A 17,185-nucleotide genomic window follows, 5' to 3' on the forward strand; every position below is an offset into this window, starting at 1 on the left:
GATTACTTACATGACTTGACTGCTAAATTACGTGTTCTCAACCAACAGGTCTATGAGAGTTTGCCGACAGCTACTACAGATCCAGGGCACACGATCCAACCTGGTCATTTTATCTTTTTTTTTTTTTATATTTTTATTGCAGAGTTATAAACAGCAGGAAAAAAGTAAACAGCCAGTGCACTTGTGGGCCCCCCCGTCCAATAACAGTTCACAGTTGTACACAGCCATTCAGCCCGCATCCCGGAGGCCGGGCGGCATATCAGATCGCTCTAGAGGAGCACAACACAGTGTACGTCCCATTGGGACCCTGGCGTAAGGTCGTTTTACGTATCTGCTTTTACCCCCCCACCCGCAACAACATTCCCGTCAGCCATCCCCGTGGTATCAACGTAATTGCCCCCGTCGGGGCCTGCTCTAGGCTATTCGGGCCTTCGTGCCAGGCCGTCCCACCCAATCAGTCCGCCCGCTACTCAATACCCCCCGTCCCAGTGGGTCGAGGCCTCCAACAGCAGCCCTCCAATGGCTTCCGGCCCCCCCCAGACCCCCTACAACTAACCCCCCAACGCCCCCCCCCCTGGCAACTGCTAAGGTGTATACTTCGCTCTACCGAACTGGATGGTTCCATTACAGTGCGTAATGACATACTTCTGTGTTCGCCCCGCGGTGTCCAGCGGCTTAGTCCTCGCCGTCCTCATCCTCAACCAAAGCATCACGCAGAGCCTGTACCACTAACTCCCATGCACGCGCCGCATCCAGAGCCCTCTCATTCCCCAACTTCACTGCTTGCTTCATCCGGAGCACGCTCTCGCAGTCAGACCATCGCAGCAACTCACTCTTCCATCTACGCAATGAGGGACCCCCCCTGGCCTTCCAGTGCCACGATATTTCCCTTTGAGCCAATATCAGACCCAGATCTATGAATTTACTGGTCACCTTGGTGTGCTTAGTATGCGGGAACCAGAGCAATAGACACGTCGCCATGTCGAATTCTACCTCCCTGTCAGTCACTTCATTCAGGAGTTCCCCTACCTCCGCCCAATAAGTTCCTAGTTGTGGACACCCCCAAAACAAGTGGTCCATGTCCGCCCCTAGGGACGAGCACCGGGGGCAACAGGCATCCGGCACCCGAAAGTGCCGCTGTAGTTTCTCTGGAGTTAGATAGGCCCTATGGAGCACATAAAAATGGACCTGCTGAAAGCGCGCGTTCCTGGTGCCCTTCCACGTGCGTCGCAGGATATGGCCCCAAGCCGTGTCCGGTATGGGCCGGCCAACGCTCCCCTCCCATTTAGCTTTGAGCCCATGGAGTGGTTCCAGCCCGTCGTTCAGCATCCTATTATGGAGGCACGTCACAGCTTTGAATGTACCAGCCGCCATCACCACATATTGGCATGCCATAGTCGTCGCAGGTTCCAGGAGCCCCTCTTTCCAGTGTTTTTGCATGGCAGCCACTACAGCCGCGTGTAGTAGGAAGCCCCCCTCAGGCAGTCCGAACTGGTCCCGGAGCACGTCGAACGCTGCCAACGCCCCATCTATATACAAGTCACCCACCACCTGCAGCCCCGCGTCCTCCCAATCCATCAACGGGGACCAATCCCCTCCGTGCGGCAAAGCCGTCAACATCCCGATCGGAATCTCCGGGGCATAAGGCCGCGATGCCCTCGCTCTCCGGAGGCTCCTCTGCCAGCACAGCCGGAGCGTCCGCTCCTCCATGGTGAGGGCCCGTAATTCGAGCCGTTGCTGCATAATGATGTACGACAGCACGTGGCGCTGTATCCCCCGACCCCGGTCCTCCTCCGGCCCCCGGAACACCCTGGCTACGTTCTGCGTAAGGACCTGCAACTGCGCCGCTAAATAATACAGCTCCAGGTCGGGCACGGCCATGCCCCCCTCCAGCTTGGGGCGAAGTAGCGTACTCAAGGCTATCCTGCGACGGCCATGCCCCCACAGAAAGCCAATGATCATTGACCGCAGTTTCCTAAACACCCCCTGGGGAATCCAGACAGGTAGCGTTCGGAAATAATAAAGGAAGCGGGGGAGCGCCACCATTTTCAACAATGCTATCCTGCCCAGAACTGTCAGCGGGAGGGTCGACCAGAAAGACAAGCTACCCCGCAGTGACCGGACACAACGGCCAATGTTACCCTCCAAAAGGTCAGTAGCCGAGTGGTAGATGCGGACACCCAAGTAGGTGATGCAAGAGGGTTCCCACGCCACACCCAGGTCGCTGCTAGGGGCTGGCGATCCCGCTCTCAGCGGAAACACGCAGGACTTCGCCCAATTGACCTTAAGGCCCGACAGTCGGCCGAACTCGGACAGCAGATCCATCGCTCCAACCAGTGCCCCCGAAGTGTCAGCTAGGTACAGGAGCAGGTCATCCGCATAGAGCGATATATAATGCCATTGCCCATCACTCACCATTCCCGCGTATCGGTCGCCTGACCTCGCATGGACCGCCAAGGGTTCCATCGCCAGGGCAAACAACAGAGGGGAGAGAGAGCATCCCTGTCGTGTTCCCCTGCCCACCGGATACGCAGCAGATACCAAGCCGCCCAACCGAACTCTCGCCGTCGCCGAATTATACAAGACCCTCGTCCACCTCCGAAACCCATCGCCCATGCCAAACCGCTCCAGCACTCCATCCAAGAAAGGCCATTCCAAACTATCGAAGGCCTTCTCGATATCCACGGACAGAACCGCCGGCGATCCCTCTCCATCCAAGATGGCGTCCATTATTCCCACCAGGCGGCGGATATTCATCGCCGTGCTCCTCGTGGGTATAAACCCGGCCTGATCCCTGTGCACCAGGCCCGTCATGTGCGGGGCTAGTCTAGTGGCTAGGATGCGACTCAGGATCTTATAGTCCACCGTTAGCATGGACAGCGGGCGATAAGATCTCACGTCCGCGGCATCCCGGCCGGGCTTGAGGAGTGGCACTATCAAGGCCTCCCGCATGGAGGCAGGCAGCGCCCCCTTCTCGAAGGCCTCCGTATACACCACCAGCAGCCTGGGCGCCAGAGCGTCTACATAGTGCTGATAAAACTCGATTGGGAGTCCGTCCACCCCGGGCGTCTTATTACGGGCCATATGTTTGATAGCCACTCGAATTTCCGTTAGCGTGATCGGGCTACCCAGGTCCTTCGCGTCGTCCTCGTCCAAGACCGGAAGCGGCCTCTCTCCCAGGTACTCCACGATGTCCTGGACCCCCACTCCCAGCTGACTCCGGTACAATTCCTCATAGTAACCCCTAAAGCGGTCCAATACAGCCGCCTGGGAGTACACCATCTCTCCCCGCGCGTCAATAATGCTGAGGATCGGGCAACCCCTAAGTTCCGGGCTAGCTAATCTGGCTAAGAGGGTACCCACCTTGTCCCTTTCTGCGTGTGCCCTGATAATGTACTGCCTATAATCATAGCATCGCAAACGTTCCGTCTCCGCGGCTACCGCTTCCTTCGCTTCCAATAACTGGGCCTGTAGATCTGGCCTAGTGGGCCTGCGGCACTCCAGGTCCCTCAAAGCTTCCTCCGCTTTCATTAAGTCATTCAGCACAGTCGTTCGAGCATTCGAGAACCTGCCCAAGCACACCCCTCTCACCACCACTTTCATTGCATCCCATTCAACAGACCTGCTCGTCGCCGTTCCTTCGTTCACACCGAAATAACTATCAATGCCCTGCCGGACCGCATCGTCGAACACAGAATCCTCTAGCGTCTCCGGACGAAGCCGCCATGTTGGTATTACTGAGCGTTCCCTCTGCCATTGGATATGCACCAACAGGGGGTTATGATCGGATATCGTCCTAGCAAGGTACTCAGCATGGGTAATCAATGGGGCTAGGGAGCTCCCGCAAAGCACCGAATCAATCCTGACATGTAAATCATGTAGAGCGGAATAAAAGGAGTAATCCCTGGTTCCCCTGTGCCTCTCCCTCCAGACATCCAGCAACCCCCATCGTTCTTGCCAGTCCTTCCTGTGCGCGGCCAGCCTGCGCACAGGAGAGTCTACTAGGGGGGGATGGGACCTATCCAGAGCCACATCCGTAATCGAATTGAAGTCCCCTCCTAGCACTATCGGGCCCGCCAGGAAAGAGGCCAAGGACCCCGAGAGGCTATCAAAGTATCGGCCTTGGTCAGAGTTCGGTGCATAAACACAACATAAAACCACATCCCGTCCATACAATCTCCCTTCCACCGCTACAAACCTGCCATCCGAATCTATTACCTGATTCAGCACCTGAAAGGGTATCCCCGCCCTCACCCAGATCAAGACCCCCCTGGCATACGCTGAGTAAGTGGTGCCAAAAACTTGGCCCCGCCACCTTTTCTGCAAGGCAGCGCACTCTTTTTTGGTGAGGTGAGTCTCCTGGAGCATAGCTATCTGAACCCCCCTGCGTACCAGGTATGCATGTACTTTGTGGCGTTTCACCATAGTCCGCAGCCCCCGGACATTCCACGTCAGGCATTTCAAATTAGGTAATGTCCCCATACCAAGTCCGTACAGTCCGAATTAAACTCCAACGGTCCATGACCCCCCCAATGCAGTTGCCCCCCCCCAAACAACCCCAAAACTGAAACATTCCCCAAACCCCACTCCCCAGGACAGAGCACACGAACCCAATGGCCGCCCCCATCCAAACCTTGATCCAACTTCTCGCACACTTACCCTGTGGTCTCCACCACAGTCGACCTTAAGGGCCTAGGGGGGGTGAGTCGCCGCCGACCCCAGCTAGCGGAGCCCGCGTCCCGCCCTTCATCCCCTCTGATACACTCAGCTCCCCCACCCGGCGACCCGCCCTCCAGCAACAGGATATCACCCTACCATGAAGTCCCGGTCTAGGCCAAAGTCTATCTTAGCCGCAGAAAATATTATCCGAGGTCTGTGGGGTCACTGTCGGCCCCTTCTGGCTCTCTGCCTCCGAAAGTTCCTCTCCTGTTCTGCTGCCTTCTCCTCCCGAGTCCGTTTCGGCCCGTTCACTGTTCTGTTGCGACCCTGTAATGGCCGCCGTCGCTGCGAGTGCATCCCTCTTCTCCGCCGCCATTTGAGCCTCCCGCTTCTCCCGCTGGCGCCTGTTGCGGGACCTGATGCGTTGTGACTGCCGCACCCGGGGCTGCTTGGGCTGGTCTCGCCTACTTTGGTGTGTCCTGTCCGTCCCCGCTCTGTACGATTCAAGCCAGTGCCAAACTTCGTCCGGAGTGAGGAAAAAGTGTGTGGTGCCATCCATGATAATCCGCAGCTTGGCCGGGTAGAGCAAGGAGTACTGAATGCCTTCCTCCCTGAGCTCCTTCTTCACAGCCAGGAACGATGCCCTGTCCTTCTGGACCGCCTGCGTATAGTCCGGAAAGATCGTTACCTTGCTGTTCTCCACCCCATAAGGGCCCGACATCCTGGCCCGCTGGATGAGGAGGTCTCGGTCTTTGTAGTGGAGGAGCCGCACCACCATTGGTCGGGGGGGGCGGCCAAGCCCCGGCGGGCGAGCGGGCACCCGGTGAGCTCGCTCCAGAGTGAAAAAAGGAGTAAGCCCCTCCGGCGCCACCACAGTGCGGAACCAGTTCTCCATGTAGGCCACCGCATCCTCCCCCTCAATCCGTTCCGGCAGGCCTACGACCCGCACGTTGTTCCGCCTATTGCGGCCTTCGGCATCCTCCGCCCTCCGCTCTAGAGTGTCCAGTCGGGCCAAAATGTCTGTAACCCTGTGCTCCGCGGTCACCACCGAGGGCTTCAGGTCCAGCAACAGTTGGTCATGATCCTTGACCCGATCCGCCAGCTTCGCGTGGTCCGCGCGTAGCAGCCCCAGGCCCGTGGCCACTTGGGCAATGTCGTTGTGCAACGCCTCCTTGGTGGAAGTGATCGCCTCAAGGATGGCATCCAAGCGCCGGTTCAGCCGCTGTTCCTGGTCAAGCTCCGGGGAGGGACTCTCACTCAGCCGGGTCGATGTCGCCGAGTCCCCCTCGCGGCTCCCGGGCATCGGCCCTCCGATCGCCGCCATGTCAGGGCGCTGCGTCACAAGTCCGGCCACCCGTACTGTGGGTGCTCCCGTGGGTCCGTGCCGATTACCGGGCACCAGGCAATGCAATGCCACCGCCAATGGTCTCAGGAGCAATGATCAGGCGGATGAGCTCCTTTCCGTCACCCCCACTGGGCCTGTGGGGGGAGGATGAGCCGTGGGACGGTTGCCGACGAGAACCCCCGATCTCCTGGGTGAATCGGGCAGCGTCCCCCGGTCTCAGGGCTTCGCGCCGCCAATCCCAGTGCGTCGGGCAGCCGGGTGCGGGGTCCCTCTCTGCTTGGCGACAGTCGGACTCAGGGCTGAAGTTCGGGACTGTCCGACCTCCACGCCGCCATTTTCTTCACGCCCCGGTCTACACCTCGGCCGCCTCGTCCTCGATCTCCTCGGGGCCAGCAGTCCCCCAGCGATTCACCGATTACGTCCAGCTGTCCCCTCACCCTTCAGAGGGCAGGAGCGTTGTCTCCGGGTCGCCTAGGGTCCCGAAAAACAGGAGAATTAGCGGGATTCCGCGCGGAGCTGCGAGCTCACGCCGCCATCCCGATCGGCGTCCAAGCCACGCCCCACCTGGTCATTTTATCTTGACGAAGAATTTTCAGCGATCCAAGAATTTGGAACCGAGAATAACTCGTCCCTATTTGGTATTGCTGGCCACTAGAACTGCTGTTAGAGTAGCTGGTAAAAAGAACTGGGTGCATGCCACCCATACGAAAAAAGTTCCTTTGCCTTTACCGTATGATCAGTGGGTGAGGGATGGTATAGCTGACACAGATTGCGAGAGAGTCCCCACATTTGTGCCCTTTAGTGATGCTCATTTGACATGGACACGTTCAGAACGCGAGGATGATGATGTTCTGCAAGCTGCTGTGCCTCCTGATCTAAAGATTGACACCACCAATCCGGAACTTTTATTTAAGGATCCAACTGTACCTGATAAAGAACGCTACAATTTGAGGCCAAGAAAGCCTGTTGCTATGGACAAATAAAAATAATTTTTTATATACTGAATTACACCTTGTCGGATTAAGAGACTTTTTTGCTTTTTCCTTTTTCGAGTCACCATCCGGACGCAGCTGCAGGGTCACGGTAGGAAGTTCTTAAGGGGTGAGCCGCGTATTGACACAAGGTCTGTGGTTCAGGGTCGTTAGTGCGATCTTGGCGCACACTTAAGTGAAGAAGGAAAATTTCTGTGAGCAGCACGTTAGAGGATGGAGTTTCTTGAGTCTGAAAAATGTGTTAGGAAAGTGGATTCTAAAAACCGAATATGTATATTGGTTTGTAGCAAATGTTTTTTAATAATGTATTTTCTTATGCTTGTGAATATTACGTTAGCTTGTTTGGGTTGGATTTTCTATGTCACACAATTGCCACTTACATCTACCTCCCAACCTACTCTTTCTTTTTCTACTGTTTCTCCACATGAGTTTCATACGTTACCTGAACATGAACAGACACGAAGATCAGAATTTGTGAACAATTCGTTTATACAGATGTTGCATCTGCATCAGCTAGTCATAATTACCACAAATTGTTGGGTGTGTGGTCTTATGCCACATACTACAGAGAAGGGAATGCCATATTTGGTTTTACCTTTTTCGCCTAACGGGTCAGTTTGGGCACTCCAATCAATGTTTATCTATGCGAATGAAGCCTCTCCTGTACGTTCCGTCAAAGACAATGCAAGTAATAATGCCTTGATACGGGGAATAGTTGATATGATTAGAGATATTGATGCGTATAACGCTATCCCTAGAGATGAGGTACGAGCATATGTCGGTTGGAATAAGACGACATATAGTGTTAGCTTGACGGAGAAGAAAGGCAGCAAAGTTCTCCTCCTATTTGAATTGTACCCCACCAAGGTCATCTTTGTTTGCAAAGTATTGGTCAGAATCCGAGAGCTCAGCTTGGTAAGAGTGTGTGTGTTCACACATACGTTTATACGTCCCAGAAATCTCCTCTGTTCGTGCCAGCTAAAGGCACGTATTTTGTTTGTCACAATAGAGCATACACATGGTTGCCATCTGATTTTTCTGGCACATGTTATGTGGCATTTTTGCTTCCCCCTACATACACTGCTGTTTCCGATTACCATAAGACAAGATATGGTAGAGGTGTAATCGATGCGAAAGATACTGTCGCACAAGAAGCTGGAGACTTCTTCAAGGGTTTCATACCCTTTTGGGGTACTATGGCTAATAGTAGGAATATTCGTCAGCTTACGAGAGTGGTTGAGGCCACTATAAATGAGACTGCAGGTGCCCTTAGCAATATTACAGCTGAGCTTCAAGCGGATCGCCTTATGACAGTACAGAACCGTTTTGTTTTAAAAATTATACTTGCAGATAGAGGTGGGGTATGCAAATTGATTAGATCTAGTTGCTGCGACAGTGTACCAAGCTATCTCTAGACTACATAAGATCTCTGAGTCTATTCATGTGGACGAAGGTAACTGGTCGTTGATGGGATGGTTATGGGAGTCCCTGTCCAAATGGGGATGGAAGATTCTGATGTTCCTTGGTATGGCGTTAGCTATCCTTTTCTCGTGTTGTTTATGCATCCAGTGTGGTCCCGCCATTTGTAGTCTTTGTGCTACGATCTTTGTGAGAAGACCCGTCCCGAGAGAAGTGAAGGCTAATAAGATGATGTTACAGCAACACCATGATGATCTGATGAGAATAGATATAGACCTGGATTCAGATTGACTTGAGTTTAGGTTATTGCCTACGTAATGGCAAAAGGAGGGTCTGAGGTTCTGTGATTTTGCGTGCTTTTAAAGTGCACAACGTTCTTTTCTAAACATGGGTTTTTGCCATGCGTCGTGACTGCCATCTGGTGTTGCCTTTTACGTAGGCCTCAGAAGTTAGTCTGCGAGCAAAGCAGTCTGACCTTTTGTGGGTCATGTATACATTAACTAAGGTTTTCTTCGTGCGCTGGAGTTAATTTCAGAAGCTGGCCTTTCACCTGGAATTGGCCCTGTCAAACAAATTTCCCTGCAAGATTGTTATCCACTTTCCCAATCACCATTCAAGACATTTGTTAACTTTTAAGTTTGTTTACGTTTCTGTTATCTTGCACATTATCTGAAACTACTTTTCTTTACTGTTTCATCATTACATGGGTTACGCTTTCAATTAAGGGTTTGTCCGGGCCTTCCAGATTATTATTTAGATATGCCTAAATATTAACTTGTGGGTTGGGACACTGTAAAATGAGCTTTACTGTATGATGCTGTGTGATGTCATGTATTTTCTATTTCTTTGAATTTTGTTGCAGGGGCGTGCATTTTAAATGTACATTTTTGTGTATAAATAGGGATGTCTCGCCTTAGTAAAATTGAGCAGTTTCTTGAGTTGTACACCGTGTTGTATTGCTGGGATTTCTGCTACTAGCTGCTGCTAATAAATTTGATCTCTGACGCCACCTAGAAGTATTCCGTGTCTCTGTGTACCAAGGCAAGGGAACCCAGAGGACTTTGGGCGTGTCCCTGGCGCCGCTGGGTATTTGATAACCCAGTTCTTCACTGTCTTTCTTCTTGGAGGCAAGAGAGCAGAGGCTGTTTTGGGATGGCATGAAGTCGAGCAGTTTCTATCTTCCTGCTGTGTTCCACAGGGGTCTGCCCTCTCCCCTACCATGTTCAATCTTTATGTCACCCCTCTGGCCAATCTTGTCAGGAGGCATGGCTTTGCTCTGGTCTCAAACGCGCTAATGACACTCAACTTGTCATCTCTGTCATAAATCAGCCAGAGACCACAGCAGCCAGGTTCCACGCCTGTCTCACAGAGATTATGGCTTGGATGAGTCAGAGTTATCTGAAAATAAATACAGATAAGACAGAGGTGATGGTGTTTGGGTCAGGCCAGCCCCTGTGGAACCAGTTCTGGTGGCCAACTGAAGCCGGAGAATGTCCCCGCCCAGTAGGAAAGTTCAGGAATTTAGGGATCATCTTTGATGATAAATTGAATTTTGGTTCCCAGGTAAACAGCCTTACCTCATCGTGTTTTTTTCTCTTAAAAATCTTGAGAACATTTTTTCCATTCATCTCTCAAGAACTACAGAAAACAGTGGTGGTAGCTCTTTTTCTATCCAAACTGGATTACTGTAACGCTCTATTCCTGGGAATCAATAAATTCCAACTGCAAACATTGCAATCCCTTCAAAACTACGCAGCAAGACATCTACTAGGCATTCCTAGCGGACAGTCAATCTCGGCCGGAATTAAATCACTTCTTTGGCTGCCCATCAAACAGCGCATTGAATTCAAATCCCTAAGCCTTGTGCATAAGGCAATTTACGGTGCCGGTGCCGAGGACTTCCAAAAATTGCACCTTATGTCCCCTCACGTGCTCTTAGATCGGCTGGTTTAGGTCTTATTAAAACTACAAAGATAAGACGGGCGAGGTGGGGGGGGGGGGGGCGAGCTATAACACACTGTGCGGCCAAGCTTTGGAACAAATTGCCACTTCCTATGAAGCTCCAACCCAACTTTCAGCTTTTTAGAAAGAGTTTGAAAACCTGGCTGTTCACAGCCGCATAGGTTTTCAATGATAATGTTTTCCTGCCCCCATGTCCCAGCGCTAAGACGCCTCGGCATTCAAGCGCTTTACAAGCATCTAAACATAAAACATAAACATAAAACAGATGTCATTCTTCAGTTATCCTATAAGGTCTGATATTTTTGCCAGATCTCCTGCTTTCTTATTCCATTATTTGGCTCTTGAACAGTGACATAGCAAACAAACATCGACAAAGCTAAGAGTGCTGACTTATTATTAGTGAGGGTATATTGTGATGGTTATCAATTCATGTGTGTTGTTTAGTTATTGACTTTAAACATTTTTTGTAGCCACTTAATCTGCCCATTACTCAGATATTCTGACTGCTTCAAAACAGCATTCTGATCCGTTTCAGGTCTTTCTTTGCTATCACCACATATTAAGTATTGTTTATAAAAATATCGATCCAATGGGTGCAGATTTTGTATTGTTAACTACAATGGGGGTATATTTTTGTAAATTATATTTAGGGCACAATATTTGTGTCAAATATATTGTCAACAATATTCTGATATGTAATGTTAAACTAGGATTCTCTCGCCTTGGAGTCTGCGTTCTTTGGCAGCACACATTTTCAGCTGTCTATCGTCAGAGTCTGTCATTCAGCTGGTTCTTATTTGCCATCTCTCCATTTATGTATAGATTTAGATCTAAAGTAGACTTCTTAGCTGTTATCCCCATTGTTGGTCTCCTTGGCCCTACAATAACCTAAGGCAACAAATACAGCTGCAGGTATCATGAGGCTGTGCTCCTGCGGTGTTCCCATGGTAGCTGGTGCTATTATTGGTATTTTTCCAAGATTTGGATTACCCAGGACTATGAATTCTGACCTAGGGCTAACTTACTACTTCTCTACAGATTACCACCTCAGTCTAATGAGTTGGTAGAAACGTTCAAAAGGGCCCTCACGGTGATATGATATATGGAAGAGCATGCCCAGTCAGCAAGGCAAAGGATAACCTTCATGACAGCCAGGCACTATGAAAAAGATGTACATCCAGAGGGTTAAAAGTGATGTTTCCTCCACACAGCTTCTCCAGCTCTTCTTCTCTTCTTGGCAGGATTTGGAGTCTAAAAGAGTTCTAAAGTTCTGGTGTCTGTGTCCCAATACTTATGCAGCCCCACTAATTACTCCCAGGGATAGTATATATAAGGGTTTTGACGCGATCTATGCTCACTTCATCGGAGCCGCGTTGAGGGAAGGCAGGCGATTAGCCATTGCAGTAACCGTGAGTTCTGGGTGACAGAGACGAGCTTTTGTTCCATCAGTTTGGTGCATTTAGTACCGTGTTTGTTCCAACTGAATCCCGTATATTAATGTTGTTTTAGGTCATTTCTGAGCAGAAAGGAAGGATCCCCAATATACGCTTAGGCTCATGAGGTCTTATAGTTGAGAACTCTAAGTAAGACTTTTCTATCTTATTGTTTGCTCTCTTTCCATCTGAGCAGAGAGTAACTCGGTGTTTTGTATATATGTATGTCAGTATTGTGTTATGTCCATTTGTGTCTTTTTATTTCTTCACAGGGTCCCATTATTTTTGGTTTGACCTGGTGGTATTCAGAGAACGTTTTTTCTTCTCCACTGATCTGTCTGGTACAGACCCATGTATTTATCTATGCATTTCTCTACGCAGGTTCTATCGCCAATTGGGCGCAACTGCATTCACTAACACTAAAACATTGTTAGGAATATTACACATTGTGGTAATTAATTTTTAAATACACTTTTACATTCTGCATGTGAGTAAGGGGAGGGTAAGTGCATAACCCTTGTCCTGAAGAAGGAGGCTGTGACCTCCGAAACATGTTGACACTTTAAATAGTGGTTTTTGATACCTTAACTCGTATCTACTAAACCACGCCCTGCACTTCTTTTAACAATACCAGCCGGGGATTAAATTAAAAATATTTTTTCCTCCCATGTGCCAGGTATTTTTTAACTTTTCACTTTTTTTCACCTCACCTCACTCACACCTTGGTTATATACACACACCCCCACACATAGTTCACTTCTAAGTGCTCCTGCGTATCCGCGAGTCGTAGCACGCCGCATCCCGTAGAGGGGTGCGAAGGCCCCGATGATGAAGCATGACACCAAGGGGCCTGTTGGTGTGTGAGGGGCATTTAAACAACACTGTGTGTTCCCCATCACTTTAGGGATCACTATCACTTTGAGTGGATTCCACTTTGTTTATTCATACATTTAGGGAGACTGAATCCACTGACTCTCTCTCTCCCCGCTCTTGTTAAAATTCAGGTCTAACAGTTACCCTTACTAATTACCGGGCTGCTCAGAAATTGTGGATCCTGAAGTTTATTTGCCCTTGTGATTTCAGCAATAATTGTCTTTAGCCGTACAAGGTATTGAAGAAACTTTATGATGCAAACTACCTACTTTAAATAGGTGCCACCCAGGAACCTGAGTTTATTTCACATTAATAGGCTGAAAATATATCTTTGGATGGAGTATAAGTTTGTCTTTCTAATAGTCGCTAAAGAGGTTGTGAAGAACTGTGAACACCTCCCTGACTTACAATTAGAAGAGGAATACGATAACTCAATTCAGGGAATTAAGTTAACTCAGGTCTGACAACTCCACAGCAGGCAAAATATAAGGCACTTTGCCCACCTGTTTTTACTGATCCAAGGGTTGGCATCAGTCTGTGACGATGACACCAGGAACAGGTTGCATGTCAAATGCAGAAAGAACCCGGTGTCAGAGAAAGTTTAGGAGAGTATCAAGGCAGAAGTGATCCAGAAGCTAGACATTAGTTTTAAAGAGCATTTTTATAGTTTATGGTCAAAGGTCAACAAACCTGAACGTCTCCATGGATGGCCAGTGGCTGAACATCATTACTTAGATAGATGCCCATCTATCCGCTAAGTTGATGGGCTGGTGGACACTTTGAGTGCCAGTTGTATTTCAGAATATCAAGATAAAAATATTGTGGGTCTAAAATTTCGAGGACTTAATATTGAGCACCAAAATATATTGAAAGTAAGTGCATATAGGTAAGTATGGATTTACTTCTTCCTTATTCCACATCTACATACATTAATACTCTTTAGTCAATTCTGGCTGAATACCTTGGATGCTCCCAAGCCCCTTAGTGCTTTTCATCTTGCCAGTGGCTACTAACAGATTCACTCTGATGTCTTCTACCAAGGGGTGAATGGTCTTTTGCAATACTCTGGCTGTTTGTTATCAGACTCCCATAATGTCTGCAGCCAAGGAGGAGATGTTATTCTGAATTGTGCCTCTTTGGTTTAAAGAATGCCCCAGATATATTCTATAGACTAGTCAACCATGTGTTGCCTGTCGGAAGAGTACTTTGTGGCTTACTTGTTCCTTTTTTTTGTTCCTTTTTCTGTGGTGCGTGAGTGTTCAGTTGACTTGCCAGATCTATGGAAGCCTGTCTGACATTAGAGGAGCCTTTTGTGCTTTTGGACTCCCTTTATAGTTCTGTAGGTGAAATAGAGGTGTGTCTCTATCATCACCCATGGTAGTCCCTGCTGAGTGTGGAGATACACAGCTGCAGATTCAAGAGTCCCCAGATAGCAAGCTATCCTCATGTTGGGCCATCACCACCACTTTCCTTCCCGATGCCAGGAAATCCACTCTCTGAATTTAGAGACACTATCCCCTTCCTTTGCAGGTTACCAGATAAACTGACATTTGTTTGTCCTTTGTTTTCCACCGTGTTTTCTTTGTTTTAGGTGTTAGGTGTTCATGAATATTAAGGATGTGAATTTTACAGATTTGTAGCAAACTAATCATTTTCATAATGGTGTTCAGAATCCTCAATTACGAAGTATATTGATCGCAACCAGCTAATGATCACGCTACCATCGATTGTTTCCGATCTTCTTATCAGAGTTCCATGACTACACTGTTGTGATATTGTGCTTTTTGTTGCATCATTATGCTGATATTGGCAATCATCTTGTGACCCCAAGCTCTGTATGGTATGGGTAGCTATGGGCCCAAGTTTTACTCCTGTATGGTTTATACCATCATTTCATTGTGCATTCCTTATTGAAATGAAATTAAATACAAGCATTTGTAAAGTGCACAGCTACCTCCGGAGAGGTGTCCCGATGCTGGGGGCCGTTGGGAAGATTAGGCGAGCTATTGCCCAGAGTCACATGGTGCTGGGCTAACCTGACGCCGGGGATCGAACCGTGAACCCTGTGGTCCCGAGTCAGGCACCCTGGCCGCTGCGTCACACCTCTTCCATTGTACATTGTGTTGTACCCTTTCTGTTTTTTTGTATTGTAAATATATTTTATATTTTTGCATTCTTGTAATATTATTATTCAAGTGTTGTATGACCACAACTCTTGTTGGACGTTTACATCTTTATTGCAACAATTTTAACTGTGTTGTACTATACCTACAGTCAGCCCACACCGCCTCTCTTGAGCTAGCCATTCAGTGCTTGCTCACATGTACATGCAGAATCATGAAGATTTAGTGAGGACTGTTTCCACTTCACACTGGCTTCTACAGTCTTGGATAGTGGACACCCTATCATTCTCCCTTTCTAAGTGATTTGTGGCATCTATTGCTGTGGACCCTGGACAAAAATCCTGAAACCACACAGCAACTATGATACCATCCCCTGTTTAGTGAGTACATGTGCTTGATGCTTTAGGCTTGGGAAACCTGAGCTTTGAAAATGTGTGTGGTGGTAGGTGCAACCAATTCTCTAATAAGAAATATGCAAAGGTTGTGTGGTGATGAAGTCAGTTATTTTTGTCTTTGGGATGAGCATTAGTCATTCAGAGGTGCAGAGTGCTTTCAGTGTATTTGCAGTTACTTGTGAATAAAGAAGTTCTTATGCAGTTAATTGGATTTGCTTTGCGGAGGTGCAGTGAACAGTTGCATTCTTTGTGGATGCAGAAATTGTGTTAATGTTGATCAGCACCCAATGTTTAGATGAGTGGTGCAGTGAGGTTTGAAATGCCGGAGTATATACAAGGGCACACTGGGTGTGCAGGTTGATGTGTTGATGTAGAGATGGGCTTGAGGTGCTTGATCCATGAAAGCCCATTGTCACCTACATAGATTCCTAGGACTAGTGTTTACCCTTTTCTGCTGGGAGAGTGGAAAAATGGCTTTTGTTACTGCCAACCTGTCAAGGAAGCTTTACCCTGTTGCAGGTGGGAAATAAGGGCCCAATTTAGTGTTTGGTGAATGGGCACTCTGTCACAAACGAGGCAGTTATCCTGTCTGCCTTATTATAAGTCCATTAGGACATAATGCACATGTAATAAGGAGAATGGGGCCCCTGTCACCTTTGTGATGGAGTACCCAGCCACCAAACTGCAAATCAGCCCATTAGTATGTCAATTAAAATGTTTCATGGTGGAAGGATGGTTGGTAATTCTTTATCCCTGAGAATTTCAGATAACCAACAGTATATGTCTGTGGAATTAGGCACAAGACTTTGCAGGCATGCTCACTGGAGCTTCTCGTGGTACTTAATCTTCTAGATCTAATGAGGCTAGATGTTTGTGGCTTATATAAGGAAGGGCTCCTGATCCTAGTTGGATATTTACAGGGTGCTTTCTCAGCAATGAATACTTAGACCCAACCCCATAACAGTCTTCCAGAAGCACAGTGATGTTGAAATTGCCAACAACGAAGGAGCAATGGTAGCCATTCCTCTTAAAGACTCTCATTATGAGCACTGGCGTAATGTGGAAATCAGGTGCAAATATTTTCTGGGCCTAATTTTAAATTCCAAGGTGATCCCAAATAGCGCTCAGTACCAGATTTTTTTGACAAACAAAATCCTTGAGGATTTTGCTTGATCAACACAGTCTAGAAGGAAGAATACTGTGCAGTTTTAGTAGTACATTTTTTTTTTGCATGTTATTCCCTGTTTCCAGTAGGGTGATTCTGAGTCGAGAACTAAAACCATCTAGGTAAATATGGTGCTATGCAGGGACCAATTTTCTTGAGGGATCTTCTTTTAGGACTGTTTTTTTTCTATAACGAGGAAGTAGCGATCAACCAACCCTACTGAAACAGGTACCTAGTGCCATTTTAAGAGTATTGTGTGATGGTTAATCTGGAAGTCGTTAATGTCGGACTCATATTTTCAAATTATTTTTACATAAAGATCACATCATCTTTCTTGGGAAGTCTGAGGTTAATCTTTGAAATTACCTATTTCAAATTTAATTTATGAGTGAAGAACCCCTACTTCCTTTAACATTGTCATGTACCCCATTTACTTTTCCCCTATTTATATTCTATGTGAAAGGTAGTGTTCTGTTGGATCATGTTGCCTCTATCATTCGTTATACAGTGGGAATAATGAGGTTGGCATGCAATAGTTCTAATGAGAGGCATTTTTGAGATCTGGAGCTCGGTAGCTGAATGCTCTCTATACTTCTCTTCCACAGTTGGATGATGAAGAGAGAATCTCACCAACAGAAATCACATGGGGGACAGACAGGAGAAGAGTAAGGAAGAATCAACGCCTTTTTTGCCCAGAGGAGATAGCTTCTCCTCCCTACTGGTCATCTCCCGATTATGGACTTAAGGTAATTATGTTCAATGTTTGGTATTATTCTTATGCATAGGCATTCTCAAAATAGGGAAACAATTTTTTAAGAT

At 48.2% G+C, this 17,185-nt stretch overlaps 1 protein-coding gene across 1 annotated transcript in view; it reads left to right on the top strand.

The window, feature by feature from the left end:
* LOC147679760 (uncharacterized) overlaps positions 1–17,185 on the top strand; it is a 361,586-nt gene that overhangs the window by 20,739 nt on the left and 323,662 nt on the right. Inside the window, exon 2 of the mRNA XM_086942474.1 lies at positions 16,972–17,112. Coding sequence (XP_086798600.1) covers positions 16,972–17,112 — 141 coding nt within the window. The remainder of the gene's footprint in view (positions 1–16,971; positions 17,113–17,185) is intronic.

This window comes from Lissotriton vulgaris, chromosome 11, assembly GCF_964263255.1.
Source record: "Lissotriton vulgaris chromosome 11, aLisVul1.2, whole genome shotgun sequence".
Taxonomy (NCBI): domain Eukaryota; kingdom Metazoa; phylum Chordata; class Amphibia; order Caudata; family Salamandridae; genus Lissotriton; species Lissotriton vulgaris.